At 40.9% G+C, this 17,764-nt stretch overlaps 3 protein-coding genes across 6 annotated transcripts in view; 2 read left to right on the forward strand and 1 right to left on the reverse strand.

Moving 5' to 3' along the window:
• KRAS (KRAS proto-oncogene, GTPase) overlaps nucleotides 1-4,612 on the forward strand; it is a 42,491-nt gene extending 37,879 nt beyond the window's left edge. Inside the window, exon 8 of one of the 2 annotated variants that reach the window (XM_054719216.1) lies at nucleotides 169-232. Coding sequence is in view for 1 of the 2 variants with exons in the window: in XM_054719217.1 (XP_054575192.1) it covers nucleotides 169-285 (117 nt within the window). In the remaining variant the exon portion in view is untranslated. Of the gene's footprint in view, nucleotides 1-168 lie in introns of both variants that reach the window. The other variant, XM_054719217.1, reaches the window with a different exon arrangement.
• A 475-nt stretch (nucleotides 4,613-5,087) lies between these two features.
• ETFRF1 (electron transfer flavoprotein regulatory factor 1) lies at nucleotides 5,088-13,517 on the reverse strand. Of its 3 annotated transcripts, none has more exons than XM_028144046.2 (3): nucleotides 13,416-13,517; nucleotides 6,063-6,145; nucleotides 5,088-5,981 (listed from the first exon to the last, which is right to left on the reverse strand). In XM_028144046.2, exons 2-3 carry the CDS (start codon nucleotides 6,111-6,113, stop codon nucleotides 5,760-5,762), a joined length of 273 nt encoding a protein of 90 aa, XP_027999847.2. In that variant the 5' UTR covers nucleotides 6,114-6,145; nucleotides 13,416-13,517; the 3' UTR covers nucleotides 5,088-5,759. The 3 variants fall into 3 exon arrangements, with proteins under 3 accessions (XP_027999847.2, XP_008139097.2, XP_054575194.1); XM_008140875.3 differs by having other exon boundaries at nucleotides 13,412-13,517; XM_054719219.1 differs by having other exon boundaries at nucleotides 13,032-13,517.
• A 134-nt stretch (nucleotides 13,518-13,651) lies between these two features.
• Nucleotides 13,652-17,764, forward strand: part of DNAI7 (dynein axonemal intermediate chain 7) — a 53,674-nt gene continuing 49,561 nt past the window's right edge. Inside the window, exons 1-2 of the mRNA XM_054719214.1 lie at nucleotides 13,652-13,697; nucleotides 15,363-15,380. Of these exons, the coding sequence (XP_054575189.1) occupies nucleotides 13,695-13,697; nucleotides 15,363-15,380 (21 nt within the window). The 5' untranslated portion in view covers nucleotides 13,652-13,694. The remainder of the gene's footprint in view (nucleotides 13,698-15,362; nucleotides 15,381-17,764) is intronic.

Genomic DNA, 17,764 nt, shown 5'->3' on the forward strand with positions numbered 1-17,764 from the left:
TAAAGAATCTTAAATGTCTGATAAATACTCATTTGCCTATAGAGAAATGTGAGGAGTCCTTACTCTTTCTCAGTATTAATGTTTCCATTAGTGATATACCTTTCCTGTTATCTGTACAAATCAAACCATCATATATATTCACATTTTAATACTTGTTTTATATTTCAGGGTGTTGATGATGCCTTCTATACATTAGTTCGAGAAATTCGAAAACATAAAGAAAAGATCAGCAAAGATGGTAAAAAGAAGAAAAAGAAGTCAAAGACAAAGTGTATAATTATGTAAATACAATTTGTACTTTTTTCTTAAGGTATACTTAAGTGATAATTTTTGTACATTACACTAAATTATTAGCATTTGTTTTACTTTAGCATTACCTAACTTTTTTTTTTCTGCTCCATTCAAACTATTAGCTTTTATCTTGAATGCTTATTTTAAAATGACAGTGGAAACTTTTTTTTCTCTAAGTGCCAGTATTCCCTGAGTTTTTGGTTTTTGAACTAGCAATGCCTGTGAAAAAGAAACTGAATACCTAAGATTTCTTTCTTGGGGTTTTTGGTGCATGCAGTTGATTACTTCCTATTTTTCTTACCAATTGTGAACTTTAGTGTGAAACAAATTAATGAAGCTTTTAAATCCTCCCTATTCTGTGTTTTATCTAGTCACCTACATGGATTAATTACTAATTATAACTTCAATTGAGATTTAATGTTTTGCCAGAACATTAAGGGAACACGAATTTCTGAGCTTCCTGTAGATTCATCTTGTAGCCATCATGTCCTCTAGTTTCAGTTGCCATTACTTAATGTAAATTTACACTGTTCACAAAGGCTTTCTTCCTCTTTCACTGCTATTTGTCATAGTCATGTTCCCAAAAATAATATATTTTTTCTATAAAAGGGAAAAAAAAGGAAAAAAAGACAAGGCAATGGAAAATATTAAAAGGCCATTTACTTTCCCACATAGATAAATTCCTATAATACTCTTAATAGCTTTTCCTGTTAATGCAGACCCAGTATGTAATGAGGATTCTAGCAACCATTTGGGGGGTATATTTACATGCTACTAAATTTTTGTAATGATTTTAAAAAAATTTAACATGTATAAAAATTCTTGTAGGAATTAAATGTAGTCTCCCTGTGTCAGAGTGCTCTTTCCTAGCATAACTTTAAATAAACCTTTTCTTGAACTTCAGTCTTTAAAAATAATTTTAATTCTGGTAGTGATATTAAAGATTATGTAGTAGGTGTTAAAGAGACCAAGTTGAAGTCCAGGCCCTGTGTGAACCCCTGAGCTCCATTGTGAGTGTCACAGTGCGGAGTGCATCCCTATGGTCTCCCCGTGTTGTCAAGCATTGGTTGGTCAAAAATGGGGACTGGAAGAGAGGTGGCTAGCTCAGCAAGATACATTCTCACTATGTGGTGGTTCTGCTGACAGATCAGGAACATAACTTAAAAACAACAACAATAGAACTTAAATTATATGTATATATTTTAAATGAGGTTTTGGGGATGGGGCAAAACTTTAATTTTTTTAAATAATGAAGGGAAAAAGTTTCAAAGTTTCTAGTATTGTCTAGTTCTCTTAACATGCTAAAGTAACATTTCATAAACACTTTACAAGTCTGGTCCATTTTTAAAGACTATCTAAGGCTTAAAAATAGATAAATTAACAAAATGATTCTTTCAATGCATTTGAAATGTTGCTTATTTTAAGATATTTAAAGTGAGATGGTACGTACATTTAAAGCGAGAGGTGAAAATATAATTGAACTAGGAGGAAGGTGACTTAGATTTTGGTGTCTTTTACAACTTTGATTTTGGGCAGATCACTTATTTCTTCATGTTAAAATAAGTCATCTCAAGGCCATAGCTAGCCTTACAATTATGTGATTTACATTCAGTTTACATAAAAATATACCTGTTTGTCAATCTCAGCATAATCTATAACTTTTTACCTGTGTTATTATTTTCAATACCAGTTTTAGGCAAAGTTATGCAAGAGGTGAAGTTTATTTTTGAATATCCTTTCTCCATTATTCAAGACCTTTCCTCCCATATTAGTGTCATCTTGCCTGCCTACCCTTCTGTATGGCCAATGACTTGATGCTTTTAATATATCTAATTCCCCCTAACCTCAAGATTTATTGCTGTTTTGAGTATCTCCTTGAAGGCTTCACATCAAGTCACATCAGAATGCCTTACATCTTATTTGCTCAAGCTCAACATAATCTGACAGATACTACAGTGGAATTTGACCTAATGGCTAATTTTTGAGGTGGCTGTAGCAATTTAATCTTGAACCCTTGAATATCATGTTTGCTGACAGGTCCATTAGTGACTAGGAATTTTCATACCTGCTATGAGTAGACAGAACCCTATCCAATGGAAGAATTTAATAAAGGTAGTGCTGAAAGAATTCCTTAGATAATCTGTAATTAGGACTGTGCTGAAAGAATTCCTTAGATAATCTATGATTAGGACTAACTCTGGTAATAGGACACATTGCATTGTTTTAATAACAAATCTTACAGTGAAAAATACTTTAAAATTTAATTTACAAAGCTTTTTAGCACGGTTCATTCAACATATTTGAGTGCCTTCTAAATGCCAGGCACTACACAAGGCACTGGGGATAGTATGGTAAAAGGGACATAATCTTTATGCTAAAGTAGCCTTTATATTTTAGAGTGGTTTGTAATATCTTTGTAAGGCATTGGCACATGACCCAGAAATAACCATGCACATTTTAGTTTTGTAGGGAAGGGAGTTGGTCTCTTAAAATTTCTTCCATTTTTGGAATAATTATTTTGCTCTGATTCCAGTGTAACTGTTTAATCAAGCTACTTTATATAAATCATTTTTCATTGTTTTAAAGGAGTAAGCTTGACTGTATATTTTTATTTGGCATAATTGTGTGACTCTATTGGGACAATTATAGTATACATTAAGTTGTATGTGAGGATATTAAAATCCCCAAGTGTGTAATATTCTGGTTGGTCTCTTTGTATAAGTAATTAAAATAGACTTTAAAATTAATAATGAATTCTGAAAGTTATGTTTATTTAAGGACGATTAAACATATGCCTGAACTAATTCACAGAAAAGGAAATTTCTGTGTAAAATTATTATGATTTCTGAAATGGTTTGCTAAACAAAGGTTCATGAAACATTATCTAGGTGGAGTATTAAGACTTATATAGAACCTCCTCTTATTTTTACCCAAGATAAAGAAATGGCCATACTTCAAGAATAGCAGTGCATAATTGAGGGAGGGGATTTTTTAGGACTCTTGAATTTTTGATGTAGCTGGGCAGTTTTATTTTAAAGCAGTGGTAATTATCCTTTATTATCTAAATTTCGAATGAATTGACACAAGGATTGTTTTCATAGAGATTTTAAAAGAGGAGAAATGATCCTAGAAGTAATATAAATGTTATCTAATTATTACAGACTTAAAGATAAAAATCCTTGTTGAAGTTGAAAAAATGCTAAATTATAGTCTTAGACATAAACATGTTTGTGGAAGAATGTATCAGAAGTATGTAGTAAAATTTGAATGAATATTCCCAATTGGGAATTCTAGGCTCTATTTTAACTGAGTCACACTGCATAGGAATTTAGAACCCAACTTTTATAGGTTATTATAACCTTTGCCACCATTGCACAATTTTGTCCTAATACATAAAGAAATCTTGTGAGGCATGTTAAGTTGCAGTTTGCACAAGTTCATCTCATTTGTATTCCAGTATTTTTTTTTCTTCTAGCCATTTTTCTACACTTTCAGTTTTTGTAGGTAATAAAAGCTGTCATTTACATTTCTCAAAAAGTAATACTTTCATGGTAATTATATATTGCTGATTTTTAAGAACCTATCAGTTACTATAAAACTGAATTTAATAACTTCTCTGTTAATATTGGGTAGCATGAAATCTGCTTTGATAAATTGAACAGCATACAACTGGTAGCTGCAAATTCCTTCAGAAAATGAAATTATTTCTTTCTAAAGATATATTCTCATCAGTTCTTAAAATATAGTGATAACTAGATTAACACTTATTTTAGTTTAATAGTTTTAAGTGCCTGTTTGGGATGATGCTAGGTAATTTAGATGAATTTAGGGAAAACAAAATTATTACCTGCAGAAATGTCAATTACAGAGGGCCCCCCTCCCCATAGAGTTAAATGGGTTATGTAATGTTTTATCCAAAAGTTTCCAGTTCCACTGTCTTGTGTTTTCATGTTGAAAATACTTTTGCATTTTTCCTTTGAGTGCCAATTTCTTACTAGTACTATTTCTTAATGTAACATGTTTACCTGGAATGTATTTTAACTATTTTTGTATAGTGTAAACTGAAACATGCACATTTTGTACATTGTGCTTTTTTTGTGGGACATACGCAGTGTGATCCAGTTGTTTTCCATCATTTGTTTGCGCTGACCTAGGAATGTTGGTCATATCAAACATTACATTTAAAAATGACCACTCTTTTAATTAACTTTTAAATGTTTATAGGAGTATGTGCTGTGAAGTGATCTGAAACTTGTAATATTTTTGTCATGAACTGTACTGCTCCTAATTATTGTAATGTAATAAAAATAGTTATGATGACTATGCTAGTGTGTATTTCTTTTTTTAAAAAATATATTCTTATTTCAGAGAGGAAGGGAGAGGGAGATATAGAAACATCAATGATGAGAGAGAATCATTGATTGCCTGCCTCTTGCACGCCCCCTACTGGGGATCGAGCCCGCAACCCGGGCATGTGCCCTTGACCAGAATCGAACCCGGGACCCTTCAGTCTGCAGGCTGATGCTCTATTCACTGAGCCAAACCAACTAGAGTTAGTGTATTTCTTAATAGAAATTTGAAACATTTGCCCAACAATTGATATGGAATAGTTCATAATCACAGATACTATAGTGTGTTAGTAAATCTTTTTTTTGCACCTTGTAAGTTAGAAATATTCTTTATTTATGAACGGTGCTGTGAACATTTTGTAAGGTGTGTTTGCTTAAGCTTAAGACCATCTTAGCTTTAATTCCATTGCCATGTTAACTCATTTAGAAGTAGGTGCAAAACAGATCTACCTTTATGACAAAAAAATAACTTTATTACTTTTTATCAAAGAAGGTAATTGATACACAACAGGTGATTTGTTTTAAGATCCAAAGGAAGCTAGAAGCAAAATAATGGAGGTATTGAATAAGTATGTATGTAATGCCAATTACTGGCAAGCTATTTCAAGATCAGAAGTAATCTTCATATGTATTATTTCCATAACTGCACTAAAATCATGACCAGGCGCTATTTGTTTTGTAGTGAACCTTGCTAATATACCAGATGGGGTAAAAAATAAGGTACTCCTTCAAAAATTAAGAGAATAAATGAATAAGATTATTTTGCCTAGTTTCATGTGAATTAAATGGCATTGTCAGTTAAATGGAGAAATGGGCTAAGAATAATTGGCAAAAACCTATTAAGTTACAATTGTTTTAAGTACATTCTTTTTCATTTGAAATTAGGTACTCATTAATCTATAATTTGTAGTTGGCAATGTTATGTTAGTATAAAATTGCATAAAGTGTTGCTGATAAAACTAAGAATAAATACAAGTTTAACCCTGCTTTATTTAGCTCAGTTAAGGCAGCTTAAGTATTTTTTATGTCATGTATATGTTGCCATTTTAAGTTAGAATTATTTTTATATTTGTTATACATAAACAGCTGGCACTGGTTTTAGTGAGATTATAGTAATGATCAGTTAGTGTCTTTGGTATCTGAATAATAGCGCTGTTTCATAGCTCTGTATTTCCTAAGGAAATATAAGGCTTCTAGCTCTTTCATTACAAATTCACCCCGTGCAATAAGTTCTCTGATCTTCTCAGGGTCCTTCACATCTTTGTTTTTAAGGAAAACATTCTTCAGACGCCTTTTAAAATAGTCTGCTCCTTTTGGATAGTCTCGTCCAAGGTACAGCAGCTTAAAAGAGAAAGATTATATATTTCTAAACAATCCATGTTAATGAATAACATTTATAAAGTTGGCAACATAATTACTTACATTTTTATAAAGATTCAGTACTTCTCCTCTTAAAGAATTAGCCATTTTCATTTATGGAAAATATCCACTTATATACAGCATACCTAAAGAAAAAGAAAGTTTGTGGGTTTTTTTGCAAATAACTGTATTGTAGTAAAAATGAAGAAAAACCGATTTTACATGGTGGGAAAATGCTAACTTTTTATCCAGTTAATATTTTGAGCACTTTTATGTTCCAGGCACTGGGATATATCTATGAATTATTGGTTAGATAAGATACCTGCTTTCACAGAACTAACATCTCCTGGGGGTGACATAAACAAGATAATTATGAATTTTGACAAGTCCCATGGAGGAACTAGGATAATGAGAGAAAATGAATTGTCAGATAAGTAGGTATACCTCCTTTTAATACCACAGTAGAATGTATTAGAACTAGATTTGAATGCCAGCTTTATAATGTTGTATAGGTTACTTAACCTTTATGAGCCTCAATTTCCTTATCATCAAAAGGAAGATTGTATTTTTTCTGCTCTCAAGACAAGGCCAGATCTGGAGGACATTGCGAAGAGGCCTGGTCAAATCTAGAAGAATGCTATCCTAAGGCTAAAAAGTAGGAGAAACTTGCTGTGTGAGTCCAGAGGCTCACAATTAATGGTAGATGAGCAATAAGATTGGTGGTAAAGAGGCCAAGTGAGCAATCCATAAGGGGTTACATGAGCAGGCAACATCAAATAGGATAGATTATACCTCATGTAGAATTAGTTAATGAACCAGGATATCCTAAACATAGACATTAATTCCCAATGCTTGTTATAATTGTGAGGATTAAATCATAAAAGTCGTAACATAAGCAGACCCAAAATAAATGTTAATGTCATTTATAATGGCCTCTAAAAGTCTGTAATTCCAATTTTCCCAATGACCTATGAAAACAGTCCCTCATTAACAATTTTTATTTTGAAACTAGAGACCTGATGCATGAAATTCATTCAAGAGTAGGCCTTCTTTCCCCCAGCTGCTGGCACCGGCTTTCCTCTGGCACCTGGGACCCAGGCTTCCCTCTGGCTGCCAGCAGGCACCTGGGCTTCCCTCCGGCCACCAGCAGGCACCCGGAACCCGGACTTCGTCCACAAGGACATTCAGTCTAATTAGCATATTATGCTTTTATTATAGACTACTGACCCGGTGCATGAAATTCGTGCACATTAAAAGGGAATTAGAGGAAATATTTTAATATTGCTCTTTGCCCTTTCTCTATAATAGAAGTGTCAGAGATGAAAGAAAATTAGTAAAATGTATATGAAAATCTTCCTTCTGTCAGAGTCTGGGGCATGCCACGGGAACCAGAGTCAAGTCCTCGTCAACCCACGTGCGTCTCGAAATTGCGAGAGACCCAACCCGGCCGGCCCCACCCCTGTCAAGACCCGCCTGGTGGGGGGTGTGGCCTCAGGTCACCTGACCCAGCGCCGGGAAGGGGTGTGTGGCCTGAGGTCCCCTGGCCTGGGCGAGAAGGTGCAGCCTGAGGTCCCGCATCAAGCCCTGCCAGGCGGGGGGGCACAATCTGAGGTCCCCTGTCAAGCCCCACCAGGTGAGGGGCACAGCCTCAGGTCCCCTGCCCTGGCCCAGTGCCACGCAGCCTCAGGTCCCTGCTGATTGCTCGTTAAGGCTCGTTACGGGAACTCCGCCTCTGCTGTGGGTGCAGCCATCTTGTGTTACAGGATCCCACCTCTGCTGTGGGTGCAGCCATCTTGTGTTACGGAATCCCTGCCTCCACTGTGGGTGCAGCCATCTTGTTATGGTGTGATGTCAATTTACATATTCCCTCTTTATTAGATAGGACTAGAGGCCCAGTACACGAATTTGTGCACATTTGGGGTCCGGGCCTGTCAGGAGGAGGAGGTGGCAGGAGGTTGGCCAGCGGGCCCCTCCCCTGATTGGGGTGTGGGGGGCCGATTGGGGGCAGGGCTGGCCATGGAGAGGGGCCGTGGGTGGTGGGCCGGCCGATTGGTGTGGGGGGCGATCAGGGGTGGAGCTGGCTGGTGGAGGGCTGTGAGCTCATCGGGGTGGTGGGGGCTGACTGAGGGTGGGGCTGGCCGTGGGGAGGGGCTGTGGGTGGTGGGCCAGCAGGCCCTACCCCCGAATGGGGTGGGGGGGCCGACCGGAGGGGCCAGCAGCCAGGGGGAGAGGCCATAGGTGGTTGGCCATCCAGCCCTGCCCCTGATTGGAGTGGGGGCGCTGATTGGGACAGAGCTGGCTGGGGGGAGGGGCCGTGGGCTGATCGGGATGGTGGGAGCCCATCGGCGACAGGAATGGGTGGGGGGAGGGGCTGCAGGAGGTTGGCTGGCAGGCCCCGCCCCCTATTGGGGTGCGGGGGCGATCAGGGGCAGGGCCAGCTGGGGGAGGGGCGAGGGGGGTTTGGCTGGCCAGCCTCATCCCCAGATCTGGCTGGTTCGCTGGCCCCAGTAGGCGTCATAGCGACCAGTTGTTCCGGTTGTTACGGCATTCTGGTCACTGGCTTTTTATATATATAGATGATTTCACCCTTGCAGAAAAGTTGCAACATACTACTAATATTTTTTCCTGAACTATTTGAGAAGTTACTAACATGCTGTCCCATCAGCCTGAATACTTTGCATAGCCATCCAATAGAAATATAAGAGGCACTTACATAATTTTACATTTTTTAGTAGTACATATTATAAAACAAAATAATTTAATAAAATTTTTATATTTAAAAAATTATTTTAATGTGTCACACTAGCTATATTTTAAGGGCTTATAGGTACCCAGGACTTAGTTGCTATCACACTGGACAGCACAGCTTTAGAGTGTATTGTCCATGAACAAGGACATTTCCTACAGAACAATACAATCAGCATCAGGAAGTTAACACTGCTACGTTACTCCCGTTTGATCAACAACCTCCTCATGTTCTGGCACTTGTCCTAAAGATGCCCTTATTTCACTAGGGGCCCAGTGCATGAATTTGTGCACCTTGAAAGGAACTGTGAGCCATGAATCTGCGGTGGGCAAAGGGGTGGGTCTCGGCCTATCCTCCACGCCCCTGCCTGGTCCCTCCCACTGTGGTCCCCGGTCCCCTGTCTGCCGGCAGCCCTGCTCTTGTCGCCACTGCTCTCACGCACCAGTCCCACTCACACCCGCTGACGGCACAGAGCGATTGGGGCCAGCACCAGCAGTGGGTGCAAGCGGGGCCAGCGCCGTCAGCGGGTGCGAGCAGTGGCTGCTGCTCCGATCGCCCCTCAGGAGCAGAGGGAAGTGGAGAAGCCCTAAGGGGCGATCGGGGCTGGCAGCCTCTGCTTGCACCAGCTGCTTGCACTCACTGACGGCGCTGAGCGCCGGCACAGCAGGTGCAAGCGGCGGCTCTGGCACCAGCTGTAGGTGCGAGCAGGGCCGTTGCCAAGAGCGGGTGCGAGAGGCAGCTGCTGGCCCCGATCGCCCCTCAGGAGCAGGAGGAGGTGGAGAAGCCCTGAAGGGTGATTGGGGCCGGCAGCCGCCACTCACATCCGCTGATGGCACAGAGCGATCGGGGCCGGCGCCAATGGGTGCAAGCAGCGGCTCTGGCGCTGGCAGCAGGTGCGAGCACTGGGCAGGACCGCGGTACACAGGAGCAAAGAATTTTCAGTAACCACCAGAGGCTCGCCCCAATGACAGCAACCGGCGCCCCGCCTTGGTCTGGCGCCCCCGCTCACCTCCACCATCCCGCCGTGGCCGACGCCCGCCATGTTCCACACTTTACTGCCTGTGGCTGAAGCCTGCCATGTTCTGCGTGTGTGCCCTGGTGGTCAGCGCACAGCATAGCGACCGGTTGTTTGGTTGTTCAGTTGTTCCACTGGGGCGAGCCTCTGGTGGTTACTGAAATTCTTTGCTCCTGTGCACTGCGGTCCCGCGGTTCCACTGTTCGGTCTTTTTGCATATTAGGGTTTTATATATACATAGATAACAAAAGGATCCAATCCAAGATTACACATTGCCCATGTATTTTGTACAATGTGTCTCATTTTGATGCTAACTCATGGCTAGATTAAGGTTGTGTAGTTTGGGCAAATATATTACAGACATGATGGTTTGTTCATTTTATTGCATCTTATCCGGTGGGCACAATTCCAACTTGTTTATTATGGTTGATGTTAATTTTGATCACTAGATTAAGGTTTGAATTCTCTGTAAAGTTACTCCCCCCGCTTTGAAGTTAGTAAGCATTTTGTGAGAAGTACTTTGAGACTACATATATATATTCCTGAAAAACCTTTCATATTGCAAAAACATTAAAAAATAACAGGGTTTTGGGGGGAAATAGGTTTGGGACAGACCACTCAAATCCTATGCAGCTAAACAACTAATAAACAGAAACTGGTACTTGGAGAGTTAATTTGGATCACTTGAGCTTCTCTGAGCCTAGCTGGAGACTCACAGAGATGTTTAAACTGCTAAAAATAATAGAGTTAGGGGCTGGAGACTAAGAAAGGATCAAAAGAAGCAGGAGGAAGTCTTTGGGGATGATGGATATTTATCATGATTGTGGTGATGATTTCATAGGTGTATGCATATGTTTGGTTTATCAAATTGTATTTATATTTTAAATAAGTGTAGTTTATTCTATGTCAATTATACCTCAGTAAAACTTTTTAAATGCTAAAAGTAGGGTTGGTAGAAACTGAGGTACACATGGAAGTAGAGAGCTATACAGTGGTTGCCAACCTGTGGTCTGCGGACCACTGGTAGTCCGTGAGGTCCGAAAGGTTGGCGACTGCTGGTTTAAGGAAACCTTTGGACTCGACACTTAGTGGTCAGAGTAGGTGGTTCAGTCTGCCACCAATCAATAGTTGCAAACAATGGGGTATGCTTCTCTGGGGAAGGAGCCCTGAGTGTAAGCACCTGTTTGAAAATTTTTAAAAATATACCTGAATGACTCCTGCTCCCCCGTAGACCCGACTGCCCTAATTGCCCTCCCCTGCCAGACTGGTCACCCTTAACTGCGCTCCCCTGCAGGCCTGGTCGCCCCCAACTGCCCTCCCCTGCAGGCCTGGTCCCGCCCAACTGTCCTCCCCTGCAGGCCTGGTCGCCCCCAACTGCCCTCCCCTGCAGGCCTGGTCCCTCCCAAATGCCCTCCCCTGCTGGCCTGATCGCCCACAAATGCCCTCCCCTGTTGGCCATCTTGTGGTGGCCATCTCTGACCACAAGGGGCTGGCCATCTTGTGTGTTGTAGTGATGGTCAATTTGCATATTACCCTTTTATTAGATAGGATAAAGGATTTTCTCAGCAAAAAAGTAGCTGATATAACTAAGGTAAATTTTCCCCATTCTGTGCAATGTTAATTTAAACAGATTAAGGCCGTGTATCTTTATTATTGTACACTGATATTCAGGCATTTACGTGTATGTTAGCCTTTGCGAACAATCGGTCTCCCTGGGTTTGCAATTGGTGCACAATTTAAGTGCAGCAGGGGCCTGGGAATGCTCCTTAACCTTGCATCAAGTTATGGCAGTTTCTGTTCTTTGTAAATAGCCAGATGAGTTAGGGATGAAAAGAAGCCCCTCTTCATTCTGAGAATGCAGCTGTGCGTAGTAGGCAAAGGCTGGGGTAACAATCCCCACAGACAGCTTTTCTAGTGACTGGGCTAAGAAGCTACGACTTAATCAACTCCAGTCCTGGGTCAAGCAAGGATTGTCATTTTACTAGGGATTATGGCACTCAAAGCTGTTGTTAATCACTCTTCCCCATACAGTTCAGATGGCAGTAAGAGCTGAAAGAAAACTGGCAAAGAAGGGCAATGCAATATTATTATTTATTGGGATCTGGTAGACTTGACTCAAATAGACGAAGCACATATCCCCAAAGTAGTTAAACCTAAAAAGCTTCCCACAAAAACTTATTCCAACACAACTGCCAGCACAGAAGGATATGTAGTCAGAGAGGTTGGTGGCAAGAGATGTTGATCCCAAAGGCTGGCATACAGCTTGGTCTAGTCCGACCTAGACGCCAGATGATGTAAGTGAGCTGAAAGGAGACGCGTATGTATGTTCAGAACAGGTAAGTATTTACACCTGTCCGAAGGAAAGAGGAACGCTTCCTTACTCTTATGCAGCTTGCAAGAGAAGTACTAGAGGAGAACCATGCCCACTGGCATAATCTCTTGCAGCCCGGTGACCCCTAGAACACAATCCGGCCTGTTCTGTCACATCCATAGCAATACCAAGTGGGGGGAGGGGGGGGAGGTTGGTAAGAGTGAGAGTTTGAGCAAGTCCTCTCCCTGGAGGCCCACCATTTTAAGGTAATTTGGAATTATCACGTCCTCTCCCCAATCAGTCCTAGTTGAGTGGACTGAGGTTTTGTATCATAAAAAGTAGTTTGGTTGAACACTAATTTAAAACAAAAGCTTACTTCCATTCCAAACGGCTTCGGAAGTAGATGAAGTCAACGATTATATGTTTATCTTACTACCGGGAATTTGGAGGTGGATGTCAACTATTCCACAACCTGGGTTTCTCTTACAATGGGGACAATAACACTGTAACCCACAAAGACTAGCTCAGTAAGTAATATTTATTAATACATTTAATCAATGACGTTGGGATAGAGCATTATAAAATTAGAATTCAGAGATGAGAAATGGTGTCAACAATTTGAAAGTATTTCATGTTATGTTATGCTAAAACAGGGTTTTTGGTTTCTAAAACCATGGAGAATTCAGTTAGGCTTTGGAAGGCACTTAATTTCTTAAATCACTTAATTGTAGTTTTCTGTGGGTCTGAGTTGTCAGTGTTTCTTCATGTGGGGAGGAGTCACATTCTGAAGGTGGTGCTAGTGGTTATCACAGCTTTTGACCTTGGGCAAATAACTTAATGACCCTGGCTGGGCTTCAGCGACCTTGCTCTGTAAGCAATAACTTGACCCAGGAATTGTTTAAAATCCTTCCCAGTTCTTGTGTACAGCGGCTCTTAGAAAAAAAAAAAACCGACACATACCTTGCACGGGGAATGCACAGAACCAGGTGCAGGGAGAAGAATCCGAAGGTCGTTCATTTAAAAATAAACCAAGCCGCTAGGGGCCAGTCTACCTCTGAACTAAATGACCGGCTCCCCGCCGGCCTAAGCTGTGGGGACCCGGGTAGCTGGGCAGCAGCCGACCTGGGTAGCTGGGGTGGCCCCTTTCCTTCCGGACGCCCTGACACAGATTCGCCCAACACACTCCAGGGAAAGAGGGAGGGGAGAGGCCCGCCGCGGCAGAGGCGCCCGGACTCTCTCTCTCCCACACCCCGAGGACATCCTCGCCCCGAGCGTAACTTCACCGCCTCCAGACCCCAGGGTCCGCCAAGCAGAAGGAAACACGCGGGAGCTGCACTCACGCACTTTCCGGCGCGCCGCAGCCGGAACACTCCACACCGCTCCCACGCCTCCGTCTGTCACCCACGCGGCACGGAGCGGGTGCGGGCGAGCTGTCAGGGAGGGGGCGGGGCGCCGCCCGGAAGAACCCAGCGCGACTGCGCGGGCCGCGCGGGCAGGAAGCGCTGTTTGTCTGGGGCGTCCGTGGGCGGGGCTTGTCGTCCTGACAACCCCAGAGCGTTTTGTCCACAGGGAGCTCAGCTTCGCCTCTTGCAGACAGACCGCTGAGGTCGTGCTTCGCTCAGCATGGTGAGCAGGGAATGTGGGGGAACCAGGGGAAGGGGCGAGCACCGATTCTCCTTCCCCGGTGTTCAATGATGATAAGAACCCGACTTATTTTAGAGGGGAGCAGGTCGGTTTAGGAAAGAACCCCAACCGCTGTTGGGGGGAAAGGCCCTCTCTCCATCCGTGGTCTTCCCGTCCATTAACCCGCGGACAGGCCAGATGGTGTCCTAATCTCACCCTGTTGCACGGTTTAAAAAGTGGTCTCAGCCGAGTGAACGTAGTGATTTTTGACTCGAGGTACGCAGCCTGCCCTGAATGTATTAACTATGATAAAGCTTCTCGGTGTTTTTTTTTTCCCCCTACACTCCTCAGCTGTCTTCTCCAAGAACAGAGGCCAACAGATAGCAATGAGATTAATCTCTTTCCCCATTTTTCTTAAATGTGATTTCCGTCTTCTATGACTGAAGTCAGAGGAAGTGGAAATGTAATTAGTTAACTATTTAAAAATTATCGGAAAATATAAAGTTCGTTCTTTGTACCTATGCCCTCTGAACTTTGAGCACTGCTCACTCACTGATGCTCTTAGGATTTGCAGGGAGGGGAGGACATGTGTTTATCCCAACCCTGCTTCACGTTAAAAGCCGCTAGTGAGAGGTGACAATTTGCCCATCTTTAAAATATGGCTACTTGAGAGCAGGGGCCATGCTATTTATATAGTCTGCTGTATAGTACTTACTTCAAAATGGAAGTATGTTAACTGTTGATAGCAAATATGATAATAAAAGTGGAGCCCGTTTGTAAAAGTTAATGTGAGAGCAAATTCTCTTCTGTTCCTCTTTATATCATCTCCAGCATTTTAGAGTGTCTTGTGTGTAAATCATTAATAGATATGATTATGCACTTTTCAAGAATGTATAATCTGCTTTGTGCCATTTTAAACATTTATATTTTATACAGTGATAACCTTATGGCTTGAACCAGTAATTTCCCCTGTGTAAGTGTTCACATATGGGAAGTTTATAATCTTATAGTTACATGATCTCCTACAAATTCCTTACCATAAACCTAATGGACACATGGGCCTGATCAGGAAATTACAAATAGTGTAACCGAAAAATACTTATAGTTATTTATTGAAATACTTTGCTTTCCAAAATAATTTCCACACATTGCTGAATGCTGATTCTCTTTCTTATAAAATAAGCAGTCATTTCACAGAAAGATTTTTCTATGAGATCATTCCTACACTTTCAAACTGGAATTAGTACCAACACTCAATGACTTATTGTTCTTTGGAACCCTTTAAACTAGTGCCTTTCTGACTGGTACTCTGGTTAGTGATAGGGCATTTTGATTAAACATGGATCATTGAACGATTGTATTAAGAAAGAGTGTGAAATTTACTTATAAAAGATGCTTCAAAAAAAAAAAAAAGATGCTTCAGCAAGTGAATTATTTTATTTTAGTTTTTCCTAGACTTGCTTCTAGTTTTGTCTGAATTCTTTTTTAAAAGACATTTTAAGATAATTTTAGGTGTACAAAAAAGTTGCAAAGATGGTACAGAGACTTCCCTTATATTCTTTACCCAGCTTCTCCTAATTTTAGCATGTTACATAATCAGGGCACTTTTGTTAAAAGTATTTGATTTTTCAAAAAATTTATCAATTCTTTTGTTTTTCCAAATTTTAGAGCGCCAAAGCAAAGAAGGTAGGTAGAAATTTTCTCATCATAGTTTTATAATTACTGGCATTGTACAAACAGAATATTAAAACATTTTTAGTTAGTTTTATTATAGTTTATAGAGTTGAGTAAGCTTACTTTGTAGACATTAATGCTGTTTAAAGCATGAGGTTAATCCATTCATCACTTCACATAATTAACATTGTGTGTGTGTGTGTGTGTGCGGTAAGAACATTTAAAATCTACTGCCTTGGCAGCTTTCAAGTATACAAAACAGTGTTATTAACTAAGGTCACCATGCTGTACATTAGATCCTCAGAACTGATTCATTTCATAACTGAAATTTATACCCACTGACCAGCATTGCCCATTTCCTCCATCCCTCCACCCCTGGCAATCACCAATTTACTCTCTGTTTCTATAAGTTTGGCTTTTTTAGATTTTACATCTAAGTGAAATCATACAATTTTTGTCTTTCTCTGATTTAGTTCACATAACATAATGCCCTCAAGGTTTATCCATGTTAATGCAAATAGCAAGATTTTGTTCTTTTTTTTATGGCTGAATAATATTCTATTGTATGTTTTCTTTTTCCTTATCTATTCATCTGTGGATAGACACTTAGATGGTTTCATGTCTTGGGTATTTTGAATAATGTTGCAATGAACATGGGAATGCAGGTATCTCTTCAAGAAAGTGATTTCATTACATAAAGTTTACATTCTATCTGGGGAAGGGAGGTGATGAAATAATAGAAACCTATATAATAAAAGGCTAATATGCAAATCGACCAAATGGCGGGACGACCGGTCGCTATGATGCACACTGACCACCAGGGGGCAGATGCTCAATGCAGGAGCTGCCCCCTGGTGGTCAGTGCACTCCCACAGGGGGAGCACTGCTTAGCCAGAAGCTGGGCTCTCGGCTGGTGAGCGCAGCGGTGGTGGTGGGAGCCTCTTCTGCCACCACAGCAGCACTAAAGATGTCCAACTGATGGCTTAGGCCCGCTCCCTGCAAGAGGCTCCTGGACTGCCAGAGGACACAGGTCGGGCTGAGGACCCCCCTCTCCCCCCAGTGCATGAATTTCTTGCACCAGCCCTCTAGTTTTAAATAAATTTGAATATGCAGAAAACCAAGAAAGGTTGCAGTGAGAAATGTGTGGTAGAGGATAGTGCTATTTCATATAGGGTGATTAAGGAAGTAAAATTTGAGAAGAGACCTGTATGAAGTAAGAAAGTCAATAATTACCTGGAGTATGACCAATTTAGACCAAAGAAACCGTTATTGCGAAGTTGGCAGTGACCTTGTGAGAATACCAGAGTGGTTAGAATAGAGTGAGAGAGGTAGAAAGTGAAAAATAAAATATGGGGTGTGGGTGGAGGAGATAACAGGAGACAGTTCATGGCTAAGTAGACCAAGATGAAATGTTTGGGTTTTTATTCTGAGGGTAATGGATAGCCTGAGAAAGTTGTAAACAGAAGAGTGACATATGATTTACATTTTTTAAAGGGTCAGTGGAAAATTCACTCTATGGAAGCAAGAGTACAAGTAGGAGGACTAGTTGGGAAGCTGTTGCAGCAGTCTAGATCCAAGTCTTCGCACTGAAATAAATCAAATTCTAGAAGTAAAGAGGACCCTCAGAGATACACAAAGGTTTTTTCTAAGGAGACAAGGACACAGAGAGCTTTATGGAAATCAACTTCCATATTGATCTTTTCCTGGGGAAAATCTACAGTTTCAAAGTCCTGCCTTTTGCCATTACACTCTCCCCTTTCACAATTACCCTTTTGCTTTTCAAAACAAAGGCATATCTCTCAACCATTCTAATCTTACCCTCAGGCCTGGGCTATGAAACTAATGGATGATTCAAAACATTTATTCTGGCAAACCTTTCTTTAGTTATGGCACCAGGGACTTCTTGTTTTGTCTTGTAAGCGCTGAAATGTGGCATTAGAAGTTTTGAGATATTCTGTATTTCTTATATATTGTAGTGTGGAGTGGTGGGACTGGTAATAATTTTTGTTTAGTGACATCACCCATGAGATTATTGTCGAACAATGATACACAAAAAAACTATCACAATGTAATTCATTAATAAAACATCCAGACTCCAAAAGTAACAATTTTTAAAAATAATTCTTTATTGTTGAAAGTATTACATATGTCCCCCTTTCCCCCTCATTGACCCCCTCCAGCGCCCCCCCCCCCCCCCCACCGCCCGCCTCCCAACCCAGGCCTTCAGCACCCTATTGTCTGTGTCCATGGGTTATGCATGTATGCATACAAGGTCTCAAAAATGACAATTTTTAATGAAAAAAGATTGAGTATTAGTAAGTATGTAAATGAGCTTAATATTTCTACATAGACCTTAAAGTCGTTTTTGAAACTTCATACAACTTGAATTAATATTA

Source organism: Eptesicus fuscus, chromosome 7 (assembly GCF_027574615.1).
Source record: "Eptesicus fuscus isolate TK198812 chromosome 7, DD_ASM_mEF_20220401, whole genome shotgun sequence".
Lineage (NCBI taxonomy): Eukaryota > Metazoa > Chordata > Mammalia > Chiroptera > Vespertilionidae > Eptesicus > Eptesicus fuscus.